The following is a 26,272-nucleotide window of genomic DNA, read 5'->3' on the forward strand; positions in this document are numbered from 1 at the left end:
TAGCGGAAGGTCAGGTCCTGCTTCAAATATCATCTGGAAGACAAGGAGAATCACATCTCGACATTTGCTACCAACCAATGAAAGAAGAAGCATTTTTTAAACTTAGGGACATTAGGGGCAGGTGAGTGGCACAGTGGATAGAGCACCCGGCTTGGCACCATCAACTCTGTTGGCCTCAGTTTCCTCATCGTAAAACGAGCTGGAGGAAAAAAATGACAAACCACTACAGTATTTTTGCTTAGAAACCCTGCAAAAGGGTTATAAAAGACTGGACACAGCTAGCATGACTGAACAACATTTATTAAGTGCCTTTTAAATGAGCCAGGCACTGTCCTTGGTTCTGGGAAAACAATGGGCTTACCTTCTGTGTTTTTCATAGAAAGAATCATAGACTTAGGGCTAGAGGTGAAATAATACAACCTCCTCATTTTTCAGGAATGAGCAACCCAAAGCTCAGGTCACCAAGGGTCACGGTAAGTGGTAAGCCCTGACCTGACACAGTATTGTTCCGCTTTTGACACATAAAAGAAATTAGAGGGGAAACGAATTTTCCATAATTAGTATATTCCCATGAGGTGGCTTCTTCTTCTCTATAACTTTTCTTGACTATATCTAACAATATCCATTATTTACCTCTATCAATTGCCTTTCTATTTAAGGCTCAGATGACTAAATATAGACTTCCTTTCCTCATAGTCCACTGTGACCTGGGGAAAGTCACTTAACCTCTTTTTGCCTAGGAGACAGTTAGGTGGCTCATTAAATAGAGCACTGGGCCTGGCATCAGGAAGACCTGAGTTCAAATACAGCCTCAGACACTTATTAGCTGTGTGACCCTGTGTAGCAGCAAGCACCCCAAGCACATCCTCAGGGTTTGCTGCCACCACAGGTTCTTGGATCTGCTTTGATAAAGGAAAGCAACTCAAAATGGGTTAACAAGCTTACTTTAATCAGTCAAACATGTATCTTTACCTAGTTCAGGGGAAAAAGGTCAGCACCCCAAACTTCAGAATACACAGACAGAATTAATCAAGACAGAAACAGATCAAGTAGACAGCTTTCCAAACTGTCCAGCCATTACATCCATACCAAATCAACATCTGGGTTTCAACATCTGGGTTTTTTCAAAGGCGGGGGGGCGGCTCTGGACAACGGCTTCCCAGAATCCAGATCAAATCACAGAACGCTTCTCAAAGTGAGCCCCCAAAAACAAAGCTACACATCAGGGCTTATATAGCCTTCTCCTGGCTCAGAGAATGTAACAACCTTTTGGACCCACTGGCCAATCAAAAAGTATCAACTGAAAAACAAGCCTCCCACCCCAGGCTCCAGGTGCACTTTAGCCTAGGGGCAGGGAAGATCTTTAAATTTGCATTTCCATTACACCCTGGGAAAGCCACTTAACCCTGTCTGCCTCAGTTTCTTCATCCACAAAAATGAGCTGGAGAAGGAAGTGGCACACCACTCCAGTATCTTTGCCAAGAAAACCCCATGCACAGTCTGATCCACAGGGTCACAAAGAGCCCTACTCAAGTGAACAACAACAAAGCTCAGAATCCACAAAAGAGTGCCAGCTCATTTTGACTTCAATTTCATAAAAGTAGTAGTTTGATGTTTTACATGATTGCACATGTATAATCTATATCAGATTGTTTACCATGTTAGGGAGGGAAGAAGGGGGGGAGGGAGAAAATTAGGAATTCAAAACTTTATATAGAAATGAATGTTAAAATTGTATTTACATGCAATTAGAAAAAATAAAATACTATTTAAAAGGGGAACCCCCCCAGTAATTTGTAAAGTCAGCCAAGGGACCCTTTTCCTCCCCCCCAGTTGCTAGTGTCTTCCCCTCTGAGATGATTCCCATTTCTTATATATACATATATATGTATATATATATATATATCACATACACACACACACACACATATATGTAATTTGCCCATTACAATGTGAGCTCCTGGAAGACAAGGGCATTTCCCCTCCTTTTGTATCCCCAGTGCTCACTTAGCACAACATCTGGTACATGGCAGGCATTCAAGAAATGGTGTTTGACTGGTTGGCCTGAGCCCTTCTAGCTCTAAGAGTCTCTAAGTTACTTCATTTCTGTCTACCTTCATTTTCTCATCTGTAAAATAAGGGACTTGGATCAGGTGGCCAGATGATTAAATGTCCTCTGAAAGCTCTGAATCTGTTCCTATGCTTTCAGCACAATGCCTTACATAGAGAGTAGACACTCAATGGATATTTAGTGATTTAATTTGAAATGAACTATCAAGTGTTAGAAAATAGATGTAGAGTTGGCCTCAGAGATGGGAGCTAGGTTCAAGGCTTGTGCTTGACTTGTGACCTTGGGCACTAACTAACTTCTTAGTGCTTTCTAAGATAATAAATTGCAGAGAAGGCACCAGCCTTCATTGTTAGAGTAGATTCTTTGCTTAGAACTCCCTGTACCAATAAAATCAGACATCTTATTCTAACTATCCAGTTAACATATAAAACACAATTTCTTTTTCTAGATGACTTCCTATACTGACCAGGTCAGTAAAATATTTTTGGAATTGAAGGCTCAACATCCATATCAATAAACAGGAAGTCCTAAACTGAGAACATTCAGTTAAAATATTATTGGTTATTTTTATGTGGATTATAAGAGAAATCTCACATTAAAGTCCTTCTCCAATATCTTTCCATTTTATTTAGTCATCTATGTGTTGTCAAAGGCAATTCCAATGGAGTGAATTCTTTGGTAAATCCAACAAGCTAGGCAGGCTAAGAGTAGTGGCTAGACAATTTATAGTATTCTTGTTATCTAAGTCTGCAATGTCTACAATGCTTGGCCCATATTAGATGCTCAATAAATGCTTGTTGATGGATTGATTAATAAGGATATGAGGAGTAGCCTAGCTAAGTTCAAAAATGTTCTTTACCAGGTTGCCTCTAACATAGATTTATTTTGGTCACAATTCTTGAAAATAACCAACTCAACTACCAAATCCTTTCAGGTATAGATGGGAGTGGGATGGCAGTGAAGGACCCTTCCAGCTCTTAGCTCTATAGCTTTCTGATTCCTAGTAGGATTGCACTCCTTGTTGGTAGAGGAAATCCTCATACCCTGTGGAATCACAGATACTTAAAAGTGTTGAAGTATGTGAAAGGCATATATTGGAACATGGAACAAGCCTCCAGTGGTCTCACTCTGAGATTCTGTGCAAATTATGTCCTTTAATTTTTGCTCCCACTTTTTAAAATTTAAAATAGCAGTTATAATTAATTATTGAATTAAGTAAAATACTAAAGATGGTGACCTTTTCCAAAGTAGCTCCTACCTAAGTGAAGCTCCGCCACAAAGTAGCTTTAATAGAATCTTAGATTTATACCTAGAAGGGACATTAGAAGTCATCTAGTACAAAGAAATCACCAGTCCCTATCTCATATCATTCTGTCTTGCTGATTCCTGGAATTCACTTCTGACAATAACAAGTTGCTTTCATTCAGCAGATTTGATTGCTTTAAAAACACAATACAGATGAGCAGAACTAAGAGAACATCGTACACAGTAATAGCTATGTTGTTCTAAGAACAGCTTAGCGTGACTAAGTCATTCTGAGTATTATAAATTCTCAAATTGACAATAAAGGTCCTATGAAGGAAGATGTCCACATCAGGAAAAAGAACTGATCCATTGAAGTATGGATTGTGTGACTTTAAATACACATAGACATTCACATAGACATACATACATACACACACACATTCGTGTCTAACCTTCCCCAGGGTGGAGTGGGAAAGCATGTTAGCTTTGAAAATGATGTGTAGTATTTATTACATAGCGGTTTTCTTCCCTAAGTAAACAGCGTGAAACACAAATTCATGGTTTTATGCTGAATCCTCTTTCTATGTTGTGCTGCATACAAGAAATGTTCTTTTTTTGTATTCAAGTGCAAAATGGATATAAATTTTTAAAAATTAAAATTAAAAAACACACAACAGCAATTTCCATTGGCTGGCATCAGGGGAGGAAAACATGTACTAATCTAATGAAATAAAAAGAGGAAAGGAAACCTTCTCAGGCTATGATTAAATGACTCAGTGAATGGTAAAAGCAGGACCAGGCAGCCATGAGTACAAAGAAGAGGCAAGTGGAACTTTCTGCCGATACAAACTATCCATTTAGTGTTACAAGTTGTAGGTGGAAATATTTACCAGAAATAATGTGTCCATCCAACGGCATTTGTGTCTTCCTGTATTTCTGCATGGGTGTCAAATGATTTTGGAATGCTTTCTGGATGCAGCACTCCAGGCATTTTCCAGCCTGCCAGAATGCCATCAAAGATACAATGGTAAACGACTCCACAAAAACCCTTTTGTTCAGGTACTTCGGTTTACTATTACAGCTCATTTCATGTTTCATAAATTTTTATAGAAGGCATTTTGTCCTAGGCCGCCCTTTCTTTGCAAGTGACTTAGTGAAATTCAGTATAAGGATAAATGGAAATTCCTCAGTGAGTATGAGCAGATAATTGCTTGAGATGAATGTAGAGAGCTTTCCCTTCAGGAGCTCATGAAGGAAACTCGCTTCTCATGATAGAGAAGTACAGATGGATTGATGGATACTTCCGGACCTAAGCTTACCTAGAACCCCCGAATTTCAGAGTAAGAAGGGACCTTGATGATTATTTATTCCAATCCTATGTGGAAAAGAATCCTGTCTGTGATATATGCAACAAGTCACTATTCATCCTTTGCTTGGAGACCTCCAGGGAGGAGGAACTCACCCCTTTTAGCATTCTGCACCTAGGGCTTGACATGTCACAGCAGATACAAAATAAATGCTTGCTGATGGGTATTTGGTTAAAGCCTCCCTAAGGAGTCCATTTGGTCTTCGGATAGCTTCAATTGTTAGAAAGCTTTTCCTGTCTGCAAGCCTTAATTAGTCTTTTTGCAAGTTCAGACACTTAGTGTTGCCACCTACCCTAAGACTTCTCCAGGCTAAAACATGCCCAAGTTAAATGATCGATCAAGTAACCAGTCAGTCAACAAGATTTATTATGGTTCTTCAGTAAGTCCTCATAAAACACACTCCTTCACCATCTCTAGTTGCCTCCTTTTGAATGCTTCTCAAAATTCTGTTTTCAGAACCAAATGCAATATTGCAAATGTGGTCTGAGTAAGGGCAGGTCAGCAGGACCATCTCCTCCTGATTCCTGGACCCTAGGTGCTTCTTTTAATGCCACCTAAGGCAGCATTAGAGGCAGTGTGGTGTGCTAGAGAGAGTCAGAAAGACTTGGGTCCTGCCTCTCACTCAAACTGCCTGGGTGGCCCTGGGTGAGTCATTTAATAGCTAACATTTATGTGGAATTTTAAGATCACAAAGCACTTGAGAGTTATGTTTGCATTTAATCTTTGCAATAGCCCTAGGAAGTAGGTACTGTTATTATAATCCCCATTTTAGAGATGAAATAATTGAGGTTCAGTGGTTTGCCCAGAGTCACATAGCTAGTAAATGTCTGAGGAGGGATTGCAATGCAGGTCTTCCTGACTCCAGGTCCAGCGCTCTCTTCAGTGCACTGATTCTAGATCTCAGAGTAATATGGGAACTGCACTTAGCACCTTCCCTAACACATAGTAGTGTTTCATAAATGTTTATTGAGCACCTTCCCTAACATGCAGTAGGTATTTGATAAATGTTTATTGATTTATTGTTAGAAGTTCTTCATTGGTGTTTTCTTGCATCAGTGAAATCGCAGGTCTGGCTTAAAAAAAAAAAAAGAGAACATCAGACTTTGTGGTTGCCATATCACATTGTTGACTTACAGTGAACTTTCAGTCCAAGAAAATCTCTAGGTCTTTTTCCCTGCCAAATGTTGTCTAGAAATCTCCTGACCCTACCAAGATACTTCAAAAGTAAACTTTCATCTACAATCATGACTCATGAATCACTTTAGAGATATGACTCATACCCATATCGTCATTTACTAAGGGAATATAGAAAAAATTTGAATCATTTGGTGGTGGGGACAACTAAAATAAAACAGCTGTTTTAACACCTGCCTCGGTGACTGTCTAAATAAGGAAATCATTAAACTAATGTCTGCTCTCTTCTGCCCCATCCAGCCACCGCTAGAATACCATCTTCAGTCCTGTTACTGGAAGAAGAGAAGATTTGGGGAAGATGCAATCATTGTCTTCCCATATTTAAGGGGTTGTGACCTGGAAAAGTCAGGATCGTCATGCTTGGTCCCCCCACTAGACCTCCAAGTGCTGGATAGAATGGACAGAGGGATAGATTTGGGCTCAATATCTGAACAAACTTGATAACAAGCACTGTCCAAAAGTGAAATGGGCTGCCTCCAGAGGTATTGATTTCCTTCACACCCAACGTCTTCAAAAGAAAGTTGGTTCAAGTACTGGGGATTCTTGATTACTTACAGTTGGACTAGACCAAAGAATCTTAACCTGGGGTTCACAAACTTTAAAGAATACATTGATAATTACATTTCCAAAGCTAGAAAAAGAACAGATTAAAAATCCCCAATTAAAGAACAAATTAGAAATCCTGAAAATCAAAGGAGAGATGAATGAAAAGGGTGAACTCCCTACCAAGGAAGAAGAAATTAAAGCAATGATTAGGAGCAATTTTACACAGTCATATACCAATAAATCTGACAGTCTAAGTGAAATGGATGAATATTTAAAAAATATAAATTGCCCAGATTAACAGAAGAGGAAATAGAAAATTTAGGAAAAGAAATTGAACAAGTCATCAGTGAACTCCCTAAGAAAAATACCTAGGGCCGGATGGATTTACAAGTGAATTCTACCAAACTTTTAAAGAACAATTAATTTCAATACTATATAAACAATTTGGGGAAATTGGCAGAGGAGTCCTACTAAATTCCTTTAATAACTCAAATATGGTGCTGATATCTGAACCAGGAAGAGCCAAAAGACAGAAAGAAAATTATAGACCAATTTCCCTAATGAATATTAATGCAAAAATGTTGGATACCTACATTTCTATATAATTGATTTCCTTTGTAATCTTTTGTATTTATTTATTGTCATTTAAAAATTTTAATCTGAGAAAGGGTCCATAGATTTCCTGAGACTGCCAGAGGGTCTGGGACACAACTAAAGCTAAGAACCCTGGACTAGATGAAAGTGCCTTTAAAGTCTGAGATTCTATGACTGATCATCTTTGAGGCTCATCTTGTTAATACCCATGGGTGTCTGACATGGTCTTCCTTTCAGCCTGATCATGGCAGCTATGTAGCAGACCTGGAGTTGGGAAGACCTGAATTCAAATCCAGTCTCAGACACTTAATAGCTGCATGATGGTGGGAAAGTCACTTAACCTCCATATGTTTCCTCAACCATAAAATGGGGGTAACAGCATGTACCTCCAAGTGTTTGTGTGAAGATCAAATGAAATGATATTGGTAAAACATTTAGCACAGTTCCTATCATGTAGTAGGCACCAGTTAAATACTTCTCCATCCTGAATCATCAGACACAAAAGAGTGATCTTTAAATGGTGGCATTTAGAATATTTGCATCATAAGGAAATATTAATAGATAATGATGGGCTTGTAAAGCACTTTATGAATGTCATTTTATCTGATTCTCACAACAACCATGCAAGGCATGTGCTCTTATGATCGCCATTTTATAGGAGAGGAAACTAAGGCAAACAGAGCTAAAGTGACTTCTCTAGTGTCTGAGGCCACATTTGAACTCCAGTCTTTTGGACCCAAGACCTAAAACCCTATCCCCCGTGCTACCTCCCTGCCTCAAAATATTTGCCCTCTGGACCTTCTATTGGCAGTGAGAAACTTGTAAAACCTTTTTCTTTGTTGTTATACGAGTATTCATCAACAGATGTAAACATTTCGACATAAGAAGAATGAACAAAAGGACTGCATATGAAACTGTAAATTTGTTTCCCGCAGGCTTTTTAAAAGATTACATTGAACATGTCTGTAGTACTTCAGTTGTTTCAGTCATGTCTGACTCTTCATGCCCCCATTTGGGCTTTTCTTGGCAAAGAAATGGAAGTGGTTTGCCATATCCTTCTTCAGCTCATTTTACAGAGGAGGAAATTGAGGCAAACAGGGTTAAGTGACTTGCCCAGGGTCACACAGCTAGTAAGTGTCTGAAGCCAGATTTGAACTCAGGAAGATGAATCTTCCTGCCTCCAGGCCTGGCATTCTATCCCCCAAATTATCTGTTTGTGTTTCTTTTTTTCTGAATTCCTTTTTCATTTTGCATTCAGAAACTTTTTGTGAAGCTAGAATATACTGTGCTCTGGGCAGAGATATGTGCTGAAAGGTTAAGACATTGTCAGCAGCCTTTTTGCACTGGAACTCAAGACAGTTATTCATTTCTGTTGCAGGAGGGGGTTTGCCCTTTGGAGCATAGCATGTGAGAGTATTTGTCATCACATGAGAGTATTTATTACAGCTGCTGTTTATTATTGAAACATTCCTGGGTTTCTTCAATGCCTCTGCCATTACAGTTCTGGAAGAAAATGGACTTGGTCTGCCTGGAACAGGAAACCAAAGTGCATAAAGCTTGATGTATTCCTTGCTTGGGAAATGAAGGCATGTGACCTCATGGCAAACAATTCATGAATAAATATCACTTTCTGGGCCACCACTTGTCTTCTTGGAAGAAATTAATGAGTATAGCGAAGGACTGGCTGAATCCTAATATGTTTTTGCTACGCCTGCTGATGGCTCACTCCGTTCGGTGGACTGGAGGTTATTGGATGGAGGTCATAGCTGATGAGGCTGCCAATGGGTGGGCATCCACATAAAGGGGGGTGATTAAAAAGATGCTGCAGGGGCTCAGGGTCCTTACTTGGCACCACCGGGCTCTTCCAGACTCAGTTTAGTAGCCAAAGGCTCTGACACTGATTTAGGGATCCTGGCATGACTATCCCATGATGGGTGCTATATTCCATATTTTTCATTCATAAATGTTAATTAGTGCCTCATCATGGTCTGCTGATTGTCCAATAAACATTTACCAAGGAGGTGATGCTTGGAGGGTCTGAATCCATTGCTTGGTTGTGGGCTTCCCAACCCTGTTCATTTTGTGACTTATTGTAACATGCCAAGTCTTTGTGACACATGTGATCAGAGTTCCAGCTGGAGGGGAGGAGGGCAGGAGAAAGGATCCCTTGCCCATTGGTGACAGGATGAGCACTCGGCTGATGCCTAACACCTGCTGTTTAGGGGCACCAATTTCAAGGAAGAGATTGTATAAAGGATCATAAGCATCATAGGGTTTTCCCCTGCCACCCCCATCATTCTATTTTTATCCTAGTTTTTCTTTTTAACATTATTTTTAAGGGAGTAAGTAGTAATTATTTAATAAATAGCAATATAGAACAAGAAAGTAGGTAGGTGGCACAGTAGACAGAATCCAGGGTTTGGTATCAGGACAACTCATCTTTGTGAGTTCAAATCTGACCTTAGACACTTACTAGCTTGTGTTGCCTTGGGCAAGTCACTTAACCCTGTTGGCATCAGTTCCTCATCTGTCAAATGAACCTGATAAGGAAATGGCAAACCACTCCGGTATCTTTGCCAAGAAAACCCAAATAGGGTCAGGAAGAGTTGGACTCCCTGAACAATAATGACAACAGCATAGAACAAATTCCTTAAGTAAGGACAAATATTTATTGTATTCCAATTTAACCTTGGATGGGTGCTGCTGGCACTTCCTTGAGGGTGAATGTCAGATTAATTAAAGGAATAACGAAGGGACCCAGGTCCCTGATTCCTTCCCTGATACTTGCTACCCATTGTCTTGGACTTCTGCCTGCTTCCCAGGGTGGTTGGCTCACTTGTTAGGATAGTGATGGATCACTAGAGTGAGTCAAGGACAAAGGCACCAGAAGAAGCCTCTCCTGTGCCCAGGGTTCCTTAGTTCTTCATCTCAAGTGCTACTCTATCTGCTTCCAGCATTATTTCTGCTCTAGTCCTTCAGCTTTTTCCCATCCCACAGGGCAGCTGAAGCTTGGCAAGCACATCCAACTTCAGAAGCGCCATGAGTAGACCAGCCCCAAGACCCTGGGCATTGCAATACCTGGCTTCCTTCTCCGCTATTCCCATCAGAGCAGATCCAGATGAGAATTCCAACAATGTAGAATGTCAGAAAGATGGGGGAGTGTGTTAGTCCAGGAAGACCCCCAGTCTTACCAGTGGGAGAACTGAGGCTCAGGTGCTTAGTGAATTTGCCCAGGGTCATGTGACCAGGTGACAGAGCCAGGACTGGTAGGTACACTAATGGTTGGGCTGGGAAAAAAAAAGTCTTAATTTTCTAGTTTTTCAATAAAGCTAAATTCTTCTTCTAAAGTGACATCATCTTAAATTCCATATCTCTAGCAACTTGGCTGTCATTGTACTCATGAATAGCCTGGACTCAACAGTGATGGGGTTTTCTGGTTTTAAGCCCTTGAGAGCTATGAGGGGAATGAAGGGGTGGGAGACAAGGTGCAGCACATGCCCAACACTCTGGAAGCAACTGGAGGAAAAGCTTCATGAGAGCCAATCAGTTCTGGATACTGTACAATTACAATGAGCAATCTTGGTCTCAGAAAGGACACGAGGAAATGAACTTCCCTCCCTTCCTAGGAGAGGCAGAGGACTGTGTCAGAAGTGACTGAAGCATCATTTAGTTTTGTTTAAATTAAAAAAAAATGTATTACAAGAGAAAGCTCAATGGGGGGGGGGGGGGGGGTGATGGTGATGTAAAAATAAAAGAAGTCAACAAACAGAACCTCTTTGTAAATAATAGATGTTCATTGAAAATGCCAATGATCATTTTAGTTTCAAATGATTAGTGGAACTGGTTAATTATAGTCATAAATGATATGGGCAGTCAGGTGGTACAATGCGTGGAGTGCTAGACCTAGAATCAGGAAGAACTGAATTCAAATCCTCCCTCAAACATGTACTGTGTGACCTTGGCAAGTCCCGTGACCACTCAGCCTCAGTTTCCTCCCCTGCAAAATGGGGGTAATAATTGCACCTTCCTCCCAGGATTCTGGTGAGGATCAAGTGAGATGATACATATGGAGCACACTGCAAATCTTAAAGTGCTCCTTGAATGCTGGCTCTTGTTATTAATCTTCCTGATTAAACCTAGCTATTAAAGAAAGAAAAAAGAAAAGAAATCAGGATTGCAAGTAGGCATTTTAGAAAGACATTTAGCATGACATTTCTTGCCAGTCAGTTTGATTTGTCCTGTGCACATCCTTAGATATGTCCTGGCTGTGTGACCCTGGTCAAGTCATTTAACAGCTTTTTGCCTCAGTTTCTCAACTGTAAAATGGAGTAATAAAAGCGCTTGCCTCAAGGGTTGTTGTAAGACTCCAAGGATATATTTTTTAAAACTGCTTAGCATGTCATAGGTGCTATATAAATGCTTATTCTCTTCCCTAAAGTTCACTAGGGTTTCCCCTCAATTTCATTTGTAGGCAGTTAGCATTTATCTAGTGCCTTCAGGTTTCTAAATGGCTATCTATTTTCTTATTTGAACCTTCCTGCCTCCTCCACCTAAGGTATTTGAAGTGGGATTTGAACTCAGATCTTAACCCCTTTCCATGAGCTACTTGCACACACAAGCCTACTTAAGGAGCAGACCATGGATTCTCCCACATCCACATTCCAGAGTCAACTGCACTCCTCCCTGCTCACTAGCCCTTGTGACGTGGGTGGTCCACATACCACAGGAGTGATATGCTCCAACGGTGAAGACAGTCCACACACAGAAAGGTCCACATCCGCAAAGGATCTGGGTACACTGACTGTATCTGTTTCTTTCGGCCCCTTGCCTCTGTAGCTGCCCTGGTTTATGATACTTGGATGGAGGCATGATCTGGCTGGCAAGCCCTCCCTCTGCCAGTAGAGACTGCCACCAATCCAGGCTTGCTTATCCCAGGGGAATCTCCTCTCCTCCCCATAAAGGAGGAGTGACCTACCCAAAGGGCTGGGAGGTGGGGGTGTCCTGCCTCTTTTGATATTTCATTCCCGCCAGGCTGTTCATCTACCCTCCAGCAACGTGTCCCACCTCTTGGTCAGTCCTTTAAGCCACTCTGTGCATGAAAGTCATTATGGACACATTTTGCTGTCTATTTTATACTCACTACAGCATCAAGTACTTATTAAACTTCCACTATGTGCCAGGTTCTGGGTGCTGGGGATTCAAATACAGAAATAATCCCTACTCGAGTTTACATTCTAATTCTAATATTCTAAGGTTTCATTCTAAAAGAAAATTCTAATTCTTAATAACAAGTACATATAAATTATATAAGTAATGATTCAGAAGCTAATGCAAAGTATTTGGATCCAAGGCAGTTTGGAAGGGGGAGCGCTAACAGTGGTGATGGTGGCGGGAGATCAGGAAAGGGTTCATGTAGAAGATGCTGCATCTTAAAGGGAGAGAGAATCTAGGAGATGGGGGTGAGAAGGAAGTGTATTATAAGAATAGGGAATAATAGGGGCGGCTAGGTGGTGCAGTGAGTAAGAGCGCAGGCATCAGGAGGACCCGGGATCCGTTCCAGCTTCAGATACTTAACACCCACCCAAAATAACTGGCCCTGTAACCTTGAGCAAGTTACTTAACTCCAAATGCTAAAAAAAAAAAAAAAAGAATAGGGGATGGTCAGTGCAAAAGCAAAGAGATGGAAAATGGAGTTTTTGAGTACTAGGAAGAGAGGAAGCAGATATGTTGGAGGAGGGGCAATGTCCATCGAGGCTGGAAAGTTGGGTGGGATTTTAAAGTAAGAAACAGCAAGGTGGCACAGGGTATTGAACACCAGACCCGGGGTCAGGAAGACATTTACCTGTGTGACCCTGGGCAAGTAATTTAATCTTTCTGCCTCAGTTTCTTCATCTATTAAATGGAGATAATCATACACCTACCTTCCAGGGTTGTTGTGAAGATAAAATTAAATAATTAAAATGAAACATTAAATTAAATTTAAATTTAAAAATTAATATTTACAAAGCACTTTACAAACCTTAAAATGCTATACAAATTTTGCATATTATTAATAAACAGAGAAGGTTCAGCTTGTATCTTTGAGATAACAACAGGAAGCTATTGAACTGATGGGAAATCACATGGTCAGACCTATGTTTAAGGAAAATGACTTTTATAGCAGTGGGTAGGATGGGCTGGAGTGGGGAAGAGATTTTAAGCAGGAAGACCAATTAGCAAGCTCTCATAGTAATCTAGGTAAGAGGTAACAAGGGTCTGAAAAAAGATGGTAGTTGTGTCATTAGAGAAGGGGTCAGATGCAGGGGGTGTTGTGAATGTAGGCATGGCAAGATTTGGCAACTGATCAGATATATGGGGTGAGGAGTCCAGGTACAAGCCTCAGAGGCTGGAAGGATGTTAGTGCCTTTGAAAGAATTAGGGAAGTGTGGGAAAGGAGCAGGGATCTGTGGAAACATAATGAGCTCGGTTTTGGACTTGTTGAATTGGAGATGTTTCTGGGATGTCCAGTTTGAAATGTCCGTTAGGCAAGGGATGATGTGGGATTGAGACAGATGACAGCTAAACCCTTGGAGGCTGATGAGAAGAGGGCCTAGACTGGAACTTTGGGAACCCCCCGTTAAGGGCTATGACCTGGATGGCCATCCCACACAGGAGGCTTAACAGCCTTCAGATAAGTAGACGAAGTAGGAGAGTCCTTAGGAGAAGTGGGTGACAGGATTAGAGGGATGAAGACTGAGAAAAGGCCATCAGATCTGGTCATTCTGAGATCACAGTAACTTTGGAGGGAACAACTTCAACTGAATGATGTGGTCAGAAGCTGAATTGAAAACGGCTGAGGAGTGAGTGGAAGAATGGGAAATGGAGATAGCCAGTGTAGACAGACAGATTTTTCAAGCAAGGAGTTTGGTCGAGAAAGGGAGACAGGATACAGGATGAGAGCCTGAGGCAATGAGAGGGTCTTGTGAGGGATTTTTAAGGATGGGAGAGACTGAGGCATGTTTGAAGGCAGTAAAGAAGGAACCTTCGCCCTCTGTGTAACCGGTGGGGTTTCATCAATTAAAGTCATTCAGCATCACTGAGGGAAAACTTGTGGGGGGAGGAGGAAGAGTACAGGAGAGGGATGTACATGTGATGTCATTGGTAACTTCTGGTGAGGAAGCCACACAGATCAGCAAATGCTGCTACCGATTGGCCTAGAGAGCTGTCTGAGGGCACTTGGATGTTAATTGACTGATCCAGGGTCACAGAGTCTTTACTTGTCTGGGGCAGGACTTGAACCCATTTCTCTCTCTGTCCACTGCTCAAAGTTTCCTTTCCACTGGGGGAATACTGGTGTGAGAAAGACGGGCTTTAGCAGCAGGCAGCAGTTTGGGGTTATTTATGTTATTTTATTTATTAAAATGTATTATTATGTATTTATTAAAAGAAAAAGTTTACTGTAATTTCTCAAATGTGATTCAGATTTAATTAAATTATCCAATTATAAGGATTCTCTAAGATATACTATGATGTTTGTTGTTCAGTTGTGTCCGACTCTTTGTGACCCTGTCTGGGGTTTTCTTGGCAAAGATACTGTAGTGGTTTGTCATTTCCTTCTCCAGTTCGTTTTACAGAATAGGAAACTGAGGCAAGCAGGGTGAAGTGACTTGCCCAGGGTCATACAGCCAGGAAGTGTCTGAAGTCAGATTTGATCTTAGGTCTTCCTGCCTCTAGGTCTGGCTCTCTGTGCACTATGGTGCCACTTAGCTGCCATATCTATGTACCAATGAACGAATTCAATGACATGTCCATCCAAGCACAACACACACTGTTCATCCACTCGGTTTTGTCTTCTTGTGGCACTAGGCTGATTTCTTGACTTGCCACATACCCTTGTTCTAGGATCTGATGCCATAAGCTCAACGTTATCTGCAAAGAGGAATTTCTGGAGAACATCACCTAAATCGTCAATGGGTGTTCAGGGGGAAAGAGAATGAGTTCAGTTTTGGATATGTTGAATCCAAGATGTTTACTGGACATTCGGTTTGACATGTGGGATTGGAGGTCAGTAGAGAGATCTGGACAAGATAGGTAGATGGGAGAATTGGTAGAATAGAGGTGGTAATTAAATCTGTAGTAGCTGATCAGAGTGTGGAGTTAAGTAGCATAGAGGGAGAAGGAAAGAGAGCACAGGAGAGGAGTCTGAGGGGTACCTCGTTAGACTCGCCTGTCTTCAGTGGCCCTCCCCACCTTTCCAGCTTCTGCCATTCCTGGCCAAAGGGAATTTCTTTTCACTGGCCCTGATCTCCCCCAATACACTCAGTGATTCCCTACTTTTAAGGCTTTTCTCTCTCTGTCTCCTCTGCTAGAATACCCTCCCCCCTCTTTATCTGCTCATCCCTACTTATCTTTTAAAGTTCAACTCAAATGCCAGGTGCTCAGGGAAGATTTCTCTGAACATTCTGTCCCCAAAGGCCATATTGATTGGATTTTAATTCAATTCAATAAACCCTATGTTTCACAGATTGCACACAGCAGACACTGGAGTTTTTGGACTCCAGCCTCTAACAGGTTCACTCTTGATCTGGTCAGACAGGAAGGACAGGAAGACAGCTTCGGAGGGGTTAATAATCAGCTTTATTCTAGTCTAGTTTTCTTCACGGGTTGCTGATAATGGGAGCACCAACTCTTACAACATTCTGTAATCACCCTTCTTGAAGGGGCCGATGAGAAGGGGGGGGCACCTTCCCCTACTTCTTGATGGGGTCAGTTGAGACAGGTACAGTTTTGTGAATCCCCTCAAGCCTCCATGGGGGCCTGTCAAGGCACATACAGATTCTCCTCTAGGTTCCCCGTTTACTGACCAGTGCCCACTTGCTTTTTAGGGCAACAGACAACATCTTGCCAACATTAAGCTCACAGGTTAACTTGAGCAATACTCTGCACAAGTCACCCCCATATCTCAGTGGGACTGTCTCTCACTATGAGAATATATCTAGGAACTACTAGTGGGATGTCGGGGCTCTTCTGTCTAACATCTGGACACTAGACATTGCCTGGCCTGGAACTCTAAAGGATGATACAACCCTCCTTGCTTACCCTCTGTGAAACGGAAGGCAGCATGCCGACTGTATCGGAGCCTTTTCGGGGCTGCCCGGGCATGAATGGTGACTGCGCCTACCCTCTGCAGGGCTGGGATTCTGCCTCATCTGAGCAGTTTCCGGCGGACAGCTGCACGCTCTGCGCAGCGGGGTGCATTAATAAAGCCCGGCTGACGGCCCCCCGACATCACAGCGCGTGGGTCAGAGCGTGGCCGCCCAAGGCCGGGGGCTGGTGCGTCCCGCGCGCTGGGGCTCATTTCTCCCAAGGGAGGGCTCCCTTAGGGGCGTCGGGGGCCACCGGGCAGTGGCAGAGAGCTCTAATTATGAGGGCAAATTCAGAAAGCGCCTACTTCGTGCCCGTGGCTGGGGATGAGACAACAAAGACAAAAGCCCATCAATAAACGTTTAAAGAGGAAAAAAGCCACGTCCAGCTCCCTGGGCCTCAGTTTCCTCATCTGTCAAACAGCTCTGGGGGTCCTAATAAGGGCTGACAGCCCTTTCTCCCTCCTCCACCTTCCCAGTCCTCTCTACTCCCTCCCTCTCTTGCCCCGCCCCTCTTTTCTGACGCTTGTCCCTTTAAGAAAGCACAGGCTCTAACTCTCGCGCGGTCTCGTGCACACTCTCGCGAGATCTTCTTTCCGGAAGCGGCGGTGCCGGTGCCGCGTGTAAGGAACCCGTGAGGGACTGGGGTCGGTGCCGGCAAGAACCCGGACAGCGTAGAACAGGCCTGGGGCAGGCGTGGGGCTCCGGGTCGTGACTCCACCCCAGGGGCGGTGGGTGAGGAGGGCCGAGCGGGGGAGGGGCCGGCGTTCATCTTCCCTAACAGAGTAGGACGCTGAAGCACAGAGGTCCCGGCCGGGCCGAGGTCCCCCGGCTCCCCCGAGGCCGAGCCGAGGGGTCATAGGTCACGAGCTGGCCGAGACCCTCGCGGCCCCTCCCTAGGGAAGAGAAAGCTGAGGCTCATCGAGCCCCGCCTCCTCGTTCTACAGAGGAGGACACTGAGGCCCGGGGACGCAGGCCACGCCCAGCCCAGGCCCCCTGGACCCCCAGGAGCCCCAGCCGGCTCTGGGCACCCCGGAGCGGGGCCCTTCCGACGCCTCCACTAACTTGTCCTCAGCCTGCGGATGCTAGGCCCCTCCCGGGGGTGGCGGGGATCGGGGTGAAGGCCCAGGACAGACGCTTCAAGTCTCTTCTCTTTTTAGGGCGCTCCTGACCATGGAGTATCTGAAGGGCCCTGCGGTGAGCAGCACCGGCTGCATGTGAGTTGCGCCCCTGTGTCCGTCTCCGTGTCAGTTTCCCTGTCACTTTCCGCGTCAGTTTTCCGTGTGTCAGTTTCCCTGTCACTTTCCGTGTCACTTTCCTGGCTCAGAGCTCAGGCTCCGCCGCCTCTGCGCTGTCTCCCAGTCCTCTGCACTGTCTCGCCTTTCCCTTTTCCGAGTCTGTGTCTCGCACCAGACTATTTTGGGATCATTTCTAACGCTGTAGTGAGAGAGAAGCGCTGGTGGGTGGTGGGTCCCATCAGCCGGTGGCCAGTCAGCAGCTCCCTAGTAACAAGTGGTCATTTTCATCATGTCCGATGTTCAGTTTACAGCTTTTGAGACATCTTTGGAGTGTTTGACAGTGAACGGGGACCTGGGGGCTTAGTCTTAATATTTTCAGGCCCAAGACTCAGCCCATTGTTGGAAATGAAGATGCTTTGGACTATAAGGAAAATGAGACCGCATGGGGAAAAAACCAGGATGAGAACACAGTAGAATTAAAAAGCAGAGATGGGGCGGCCAGGTGGCACAGTGAATAGAGCACTGGCCCTGGAGTCAGGAGGACCTGAGTTCAAATGCGGCCTCAAACACTCAACACTTACTAGCTGTGTAATCTTGGGCAAGTCACTTAACCCTGATTACCTTGCCTTTCCCCTCCAAAAAGCAAAAGAAAAAAAAGGTGTAGAGATTTATTTATTAAATAATTATAATTATCCAGGAGACAGACCAATATTATACCCAGATCTGGCACAGATGTTTGAGTTCTACATCAGACTTTTCCATTAGTATGCTCAGATGCCTTTGGACGATCAAGTAATGTTTGTATTTCAGTTTGCCAATCTTAAAAATGGGATGGCATAAACTATGACTTTGCTCTCTCCTACCTACTTCATTTCAGGTCAGTAAACATGTATTAAGTGCCTGCTATGTGCCAGGCACTGTACTAAACAGTGGGGGTACAAAAAGAGACAAAAGGCAGCCCTTGCCCTCAAGGAGCTTACAGGCTGGTGAGGAAGACTAGTGCAAACACACACATATGCACACACACACATACATAGAACAATTTACACATGTAGGATAGCCTTCCTAAATAAGTTTTCTTTTTTTAGTGCATACTTGAACTCGGACTTCTTGGGAGAAACATCCTGAGACCCAGTTGTACCTATTCTCAGTCAATCCCAACATATAAGGAATGCAACATATCTTAAAGAAATTTTTTGAGAATGAGTTAATATCAAAAGTCAAAGTGCAAGTTGAGCCTATTATAATGCAACTTGAGCTCTTTGGAAGATTTATTATTACTGTCCTATTTGAGAAATGTGTAATTTGCTTTAATTTTGTTTCATTTATTTAAGCCTATGCTGTGAGTGCGGTGTCCCCATCCCCCCTAATCCAGCCAACATGTGTGTAGCTTGTTTGAGGACACAAGTGGACATCAGTGAAGGGATCCCAAAACAAGTCTCAGTTAACTTCTGCAAACAGTGTGAAAGGTATGCTATTTTAGCTTATTTAATATTCAGATTTTCATGTAGGGTGAGAGGAGCTATAGGTTTTGGGCAAATACTTGGGAGTCCTAAATTTTAGAGTGTACTTTTCTAGGTTTGAAGAAATAAATAAGATCATTACAAAGGTATTTGTTTCTTGCTCTGATGTCTTTTCTGGAGGTGGTTTTGAGAAATTGAATTATGCTTATTGAATTGATGTTTCTGAGGATAAATAAGAATAGAATATTAAGAGAAATAATTTAATTTTTACCACTAGTTTTTCCTTTGTTTAGTTATTAATCGATGTAAGTAAAATGAAAACAATCAGCACTTAGTTTGGGCACATTTGAAATTTGTATCTTTAAGTTGTACATGTGTTAAGTACTTAAAAAACCCTATGTGACTTTTCTTCCTATTTTCAATAATAACCATTTATTAAATGCCTACTATGAGGGCAGCCAAGTGGGGCAGTAGATAGAGCACTGGACTGGGAATCAGGGAGACTCCTATTCCCGAATTCAAATCCAACCTCAGACACTTCCTAGCTGTGTGACCCTGGGCAAATCCCTTAATCCTGTTTGCCTCAGTTTCCTCATCTGTAAAATGAGCTGGAGAAGGAAATAGCAAACAACTCCAGTGTCTTGCCAAGAAAATCCATAAGAAGTCGAGAAGAGTCAGACCTGACTGAATAACAGTAACAAAATGCCTACTGTATGCCTGACACTGTGCTAAGGGATACAGATACAAAAAAAAGTCTGCCCTGTTGGAGCTTACAGTCTAAAGGAAGAAGACAGTACACAGAGGGAAAGCTGAGTGTGAGTGGGGCTTGGGAGAGAAGGGGCTGGCTCAGGGGCCAGGGTGGAGAGACCTGAGAAGTCCGAAATGAGGCAGGCTGGGAGATGAGATGCCTCAGGAGACATTCCTCCTCTCTGTTCTCCTTTGATGAAAGCTGAGCTCATGGCTGTGCCCTCCTGTCAGAAGGGCTAAGGGTAGGTTGATGTGTGAGTGCTGAGGCTGATGGCAGCTTGCAGGAGAGGGAGCTGAGGAGTTGAGCATTGAGTCCAGCCCCAGCCTGGTTTGTGCACAGACACTCTGTGAGTGGCTGTGATGGCATGGACATACTCATAGTCCACAGAAGGTCTGGCTCGTTTTCTTAGGAGCAGCCAGTGGTCTGACTTTGCTTGTGATCTGGCAAGGCTTAGAATGAGTCCTCACTGCTCTGTCAGTGGCCTGGGTATCAGCATGTAGCTGGAGGATTAGCCCAGTCATGTGGAGAGAAGTGTCTGGACAGAAGGTTGGACAGAAACACAGCCCCTCCTAAGACAACAGAGGCAGCCGTCAGCTTCAGTGGGGAGAGTAATGACGTGTGATAAACGTTACACGTCTTTGAAGTAAGGGTTTGTTTCTCTTACCTTTCAGAACGGATGTCATTGTAATGAGAATAATTGTTTTATTATAATTTTTAATTTCTGATAACATCTCTTCTATAATTAAATCTTCTTTTCCTTCTGTCCACTACCTCCAGCCCCTAATTGAACCCCTTCCCCTGCCCCCTTAAGAAAAGAAAAAGAAAAAAAAGCAAAGGTCCTCAGTCCATCCCTGTAGAGTGCAGCTGGTTAAATCACCCCATCAGCCACATCCCTGGGTGCCGGGCTCTTTTTGTATTTGAGGTTCATTATATCTCTGGCAGGAGGCAACTGGTGTTTCATGTTCAGTCTTTGAACTTACTGCCTGCGTTTTTCAGAATTCCCAAGTCTTTCACAATTTTTTGTTCTTTGCTTACTTTTGTCTGCATCTTTTATTTTGTCATCTTTTAATGGCACAATAATGCTCTGCTCTGTCCATGCGCTGTGCTTCATTTAGAGATTTCCCAGTAGGAGGACACAGACTCGGCTTCCAGTGTGGGGCTAATGCAGAAAGAGCCTCTGTAAATTCATCTGAGCATAGATCCTTTTTCTCTTAGCTGTCACACATCTGTTCTTAATGTATAAATTAATCATCCAGATAATATATTTACATCTATGTCCACAAGTAATCTTGGCTGATGGAAGGAGACACTGGGTGGAGTGACCTGGAATCAAGACTGCTTTGCTTTTAAGGTCCAGTTCTTTGTGGGGTTCTTTGTGGGGCAGTATCGTGGACCGCTTGGTGTCTGCAGCTGCTTAACCAATAACAAAGTAAAGGTTTGTCCTTGCGTTGCCTCTCTTCACTTGAGGGAGGACAGTCTACCCGCGGAGGGTGTTTTGGGATTCTAGACCTGAGTGAGTACTCTCTGGCTTTCCTGGGGGACTTGTTCTTTTGTGACGATAGGTTGGGTGGTTTCTTCTGAATGGTGGCACTCACTGGGAAGCCAGGGCCTTGAGAGCCAAAGACTCTCTTCTCTTCCCTAGGATAGAGCTCAGAAAAGTTTGTCCCTGAACAGTGCGGTGCATTCACTACTGTCCCCAGCATTGGAGGGCATAGGCAGGCTGGATGCTGGGACCGTCTCTCTGCCTTTGCCACCACTGCCTCCTGCAAGTCTGATCAAGGAGAAATGGCTTCAATTTGTTAGTGTCCCACATTTGTAATAAAACTAGCATCATGTGAAATTTAATGTCTCGTATAACAGTTTTAACTTCTGAGAAAACATTGTGTTTAGTAGAATGACTAGTGCATGCTGGGGCATGGAGGTCAGAGGCCTGGACTCCTTGAATCTCTGGGGTTCAGGGCGGGACCAGGCATCTTTTAATGTGCCCTCCACCTCTAATTCTGTTTTTATGAACCTATAAAATTGTGAATTTATATGTCATGAATTTTTGCTAAACCAGGAAATAGCCATTGTTCGTCTTCCTAATTATCAGAAGGGAACCAGGATTAATTGATAAGTATGGAAAAGCCTCTTTTATATTTCATTAGGCACTGGTGATAATTCAGGTATGCTGTCTATGAAGTTTGCTTAGCACATGAATAGTGTAAATATTTTTTAAGAGGACAAATGGTTTTCTAAAACTTTAGAAAGTTCTCCTTACATATAAACAGATCATGTATCAGTTAGAAATCACACTCATTTTTTCACTAAAGTAAGTCTTTTAGGAATACTACTCAGGAACACCTTACCCTACAAACCTAGATGAAGTTATTTTAAAATAAAAAAAAACAATAAAATCTAATGATTTATGTTATATATTTATATAGAATAACTCAGATGACATTTTATATCATTGGTTTTTAATATAGAAATAAAAAACAAATCATGAGATTTTATATTATTTAAAAAATTATTTAGGCTCCTTTGCTTTGTTAGCTTGGTTAAGAACTTCCTGATTCAGTCAGGAAAATAGAAATTGTTTTAAATGTTTCAGCTGGTTGTCCTGTCTATGCCTGTCTGCTCATGCAGAGCTCATAATTTACTCTTTTTTTTTTTTTTTAAACTTCTCAGGTATCTTCAGCCCCCAGGAACATGGATACAGTGTGCCTTGGAGTCGAGGGAACTTCTTGCTTTGTGTTTGAAAAAAATCAAGGCCTCTTTAAGTAAGGTGGGCTGATTACCTTCTTAAACTGGGTGTGAAGATCAGACTGTTCATAGCAGGGGATAAACCAGAACAGAATGGAGGAATTTTAAAATTCAAGAATTTTAAAGCACAGCTTGGGGTTTCTGATTTGTTGGGGTTTGGTTTTTTTCTCACATGGCTCTTTGCAGAGCACTTTTCGGTGGCCCCAGAGGAAAAACAAGATGTACTTTAAAGTTTATTTTAGCAAAGAACTTGTGTGTTTGCACTCATGTGTCTTTTAAACTTATAAATCACTTAACTCTTACTAGTTCAAGGTGTTTTAATAAATTACTGTTTAGAATGAAACCTTTTCATGTTAAAGTTAATACTGAGAATATCAGTAATGCCTGTAGAACCTTTTTGCTGAAAATGCTTGTTAGGAAAGCAGGTTACTCAGTGTTTAATAAATGTAATTTCATGGATTGTGGCAGCATTCATTGACCTTTCACCTTTGTCCTTAGTGCATCATGCAAAGTAGATACCCCTGATAGATTCTTTTAAGCATAATCAGATTTTATAGATGAGCTCTTTTCCATCAAAGCTGAATTATAAAAGCTCTCTTCTGTTAGAAGAAATCCGTGTCATGTAGGGCTAGTCTATGGATTGTTAAGCTAATTTTCATTGTTTGCACATACCTTGCCTCATCAAGTTTTTATCTTCCTTTTCATATTTATAAGCACATGCTTTTTCATAGAAATTTTTTAAAAGGAAAATTGGCTTTGGGTTGAAAGTCTTGATTTGTCAGGGATGGAAATCCCTGCACACCTAGAGCTTCATCACAGCTGGAGGTGTTTTTGGTTTTTAAAGGCTGTTGGAGCAGTGCACAACCCTGGTGGGTTCTCCCATGATGGAAGGCTTTGAATGTGGTCTCACTGATAGGTTGTTTGGTCCCTGGAAAATAGCCTGTCCTGGTTTGGAGAGAGTGGCCCCCAGAAGGCCAGCGGCTAGGTAATGCGGGTAAAAATATTAACTAACTGTCAGTACTTCATAGCTCCCTTGGTAGAAAAGGGGGCAGAGGTACCAAGAAAGACACGGTCTTCAGACCTGTAAACAAGTGAGCCGAAGGTGTGGTTTTGTCCAGTGACCCACAAGACAAGTAGATGTGTGACCAGAGACGTCGTCACAACTCGAGGAATGGCGTCCGCCAAATGGAAGGACGGATGACGAGAGGCAATTCTCCTCAGACTCGTGAAAGGGGCAGTTGTATAAGCTGGAGGGTTTGCCCGAGTTGTCTCCTGGTTGGACCTTGGGCCGTGCCACCTGGCAGTGCTCACAGCGTCCGTGAGCATGGGGACGGCTGTGATGGTGATGACGCCTTGTGCACCTGCGTCTGTGGCAGAGAATGAAGAGGTAGAGAACTTCACCAGGGAGTCAGCAGGGAGCCGTGTCCTGCTGGGCTTGTGTTGGCAAAGGTAGAATGGCAGAACCTATGTTGGGAAATAGGGTTCAGATGAAGAAACAAGAGGCCAAGACTTCCAGGAGCTTGGCAGCCTCTCTTGGATGTGAGGAATGCTGCGAGAAGTGAGTCAGGAGATGCCAGGCTGGTGGTCACTCCTTTGTCACATCTCAGCAGGAAACCATCGGCTGCAGTGGGTGGGCTTCTGGAGTCAGGGAGCTCTGACAGAGCTGGGTCAGTATCAGAGGAGGAGAAATGCTCAGCAGAGACCCACTGTGTGCAGCAGGGGCAGCCCCAGCCCACTGTGGTTAAATAAGCGAAACTCAGAGCGGACAGAAGGAGGAGTGTTGTCTGTATCGCTGTGTCCTAAAAAGCTGGACTGATGTAAAGGGACTGCCATCATAAGGAGGCCTCCTGGATCCAGAGGCAAGCAGACACTCGAGTTTCTTGGCAGAGGGATGGGGCTGGGGAAGTGGGAGTGGGCAGAAACATTTTTAGAATACCTGCTGTGTGGCAGGCACCACGCTGAGTGTTTTACAGACATCTCATTTGGCCCTCCGGTAATCCCTTCAACTAGGTGCTGTTAGGATTCCCATTTTACTCTTGACAAAACTGAGGCAGACAGGTTAAGTGACTGCCCAGGGTCATATAGCTATTAAGTATCTGAGAATGGATTCAAACTCAGGTCTTCTGGACTCTCGGACCAGCACTCTGTCCACCCTGGTATACAAGTAGCATTACCTCACAAAACAGCAAATGCCAGGAGTTTTTGGAGGGGCCGGCATGAGAGCGAGCCAGACCCAGAAGGATATCTGAGGATGGAATTGCCGAGCAATCATTGCATTTGGATCTCACCAGAGACCTGGGCTGGCCATTTAAGATATTACATAGATGGTAAAATTCAGAAAAGGTGAGAGCTTAAACCACTGCTGTTGGTCTAGATTTTTAAATAATGCTTTTATTCCATGAAATCTAGTTTCATTAATTGGTTGCTTCAATAGACAGAATTCATATTTGGTGTTCTGGAGAGCCCCCACTTGTCTTCCAGAATGGCTTCCTTCATAGAGGATCGGCCCATGGATATTTGTTTTTGTGTCATCCTCTCCTCCCCCCACCCCAGCTTTTTTTTTGTTTTTTTAAATGAGCAGAAACTGTAAATGCTGGACACGAATGCAAATCAGGATTTTAGAACCATGTTAGAGTTTGGTGCAGAAGCAGCCAGCTGTGAGTTTCAGAGCTGAATGAAGTCTTTTGATTTAATGTGACCTGATGTCTTGTAAGGGCGTGGATGGACGGGGCCTTACGGAGAGTGTCATCTGACAAGCTACGAGCATTGGAACCATAGATGAGAAGCACTGGAGGAGGCCGTTCCTGGGGGTTTACGTAACTCGCCCCTCAGGTTACTTTTCACGTCTGCCGTTCTTTCTTGACTTGGGATCTAAATGACTTAGACTCTCTCAGCTCCATCGCTCAGAAAGGTCTTGAGTTTGGTTCTTGGGAGCCCCAGAGTCACTTGGAGACTAGAGGGATGAATGAGCTGGGCACTGGCATTTTGCTTAGCGGTCAGGTGTGACCGTGCAGTCACTGCTGCTTCGGAGGCATTCCAGACGTGGTGTGGGCAGTTCACAGCAGCCTTGAGATAAGTATGCCATCTTCACAAGAGAACTGTCCATTCATTCTAGGCCACATAGAGAACGACCCCTAGAGTCATAGGTTTTGTTCACAGCCAGGCTCAGGAGCTGCCTCTTAGAGGAAGCCTCACCCGCTCTCCTCTGCATCATTTTCACTGACAGCTAATTGGGAAATTACCTTCCACTCCAATTAGGCTGTGAGCTCCTGGGGAGCAGGGCCTTTCATTTGCCTTTCTTGTATTCTCAGACTTAGCCCCATACACAGCACACAGTAGGGGCTTTATGAATACCTGGTTATGGACTTGGTCTGTTTGGTGTTTTATTTTCTGTTTTCATGTTGTACTTCCTCACACTCTTGATTCAGGAGAATGGTGGTCAGAGACTTATTCTAGCTTGTCCTCTCTTTACATTTCGTTCTTGGTGGCCAGGGGCTTGTTCTAGCCCCTGTGAGAGTGTGTGTGTTGGGGGAGTGTTTTTTAGACCAGACCCGTGATTTCATTGGTAATGGGAACTCCTGGTGAAGAAACTCCCTCTTCTGATGCAAGGAAGTACCTGCTTTCCAACTTGGACCCTGAGACAGTTTCCTTGGGCACTGGAGTGGTTTGGTAACCTACCCAGGGTCGCATAGCCAGAGGCTGTCCTGACCACCTGATTGGCCTCTGGACCCCTGTGCCATGTTGCCTCTCGGTAGATGTGTGGCATGGGCAGACAGTGCCTTTCTTCAGTGAGACCCGCCCACTGGCTGGTCTGAGCTCCTTGTGGGCGGTAGGAAGCTCTGGGCTCAGCCTGGAAACACTCCCTTACCTTTGCTTGATGGGTGTAGAATCAAGGCTCTTTCAGAGCAGCGTTGGCCAAGTGCTCTGAGAAGGAAGGTC

At 43.5% G+C, this 26,272-nt stretch overlaps 1 protein-coding gene across 4 annotated transcripts in view; it reads left to right on the plus strand.

The window, feature by feature from the left end:
- The first annotated feature begins 16,669 nt into the window (after nucleotides 1–16,669).
- The window catches only part of NMD3 (NMD3 ribosome export adaptor), a 30,062-nt gene continuing 20,459 nt past the window's right edge, over nucleotides 16,670–26,272 (plus strand). The window contains exons 1-4 of one of the 4 annotated variants that reach the window (XM_069083517.1): nucleotides 16,670–16,762; nucleotides 17,300–17,356; nucleotides 18,712–18,846; nucleotides 22,259–22,355. In XM_069083517.1, coding sequence (XP_068939618.1) covers nucleotides 17,313–17,356; nucleotides 18,712–18,846; nucleotides 22,259–22,355 — 276 coding nt within the window. In that variant the 5' untranslated portion in view covers nucleotides 16,670–16,762; nucleotides 17,300–17,312. Of the gene's footprint in view, nucleotides 16,875–17,299; nucleotides 17,357–18,711; nucleotides 18,847–22,258; nucleotides 22,356–26,272 lie in introns of all 4 variants that reach the window. The other 3 variants (XM_069083520.1, XM_069083519.1, XM_069083518.1) reach the window with 3 other exon arrangements.

This window comes from Petaurus breviceps, unplaced genomic scaffold (genome assembly GCF_028583685.1).
Source record: "Petaurus breviceps papuanus isolate PSGF00001 unplaced genomic scaffold, PetGlider_PUasm1.0 173, whole genome shotgun sequence".
Classification (NCBI taxonomy): domain Eukaryota; kingdom Metazoa; phylum Chordata; class Mammalia; order Diprotodontia; family Petauridae; genus Petaurus; species Petaurus breviceps.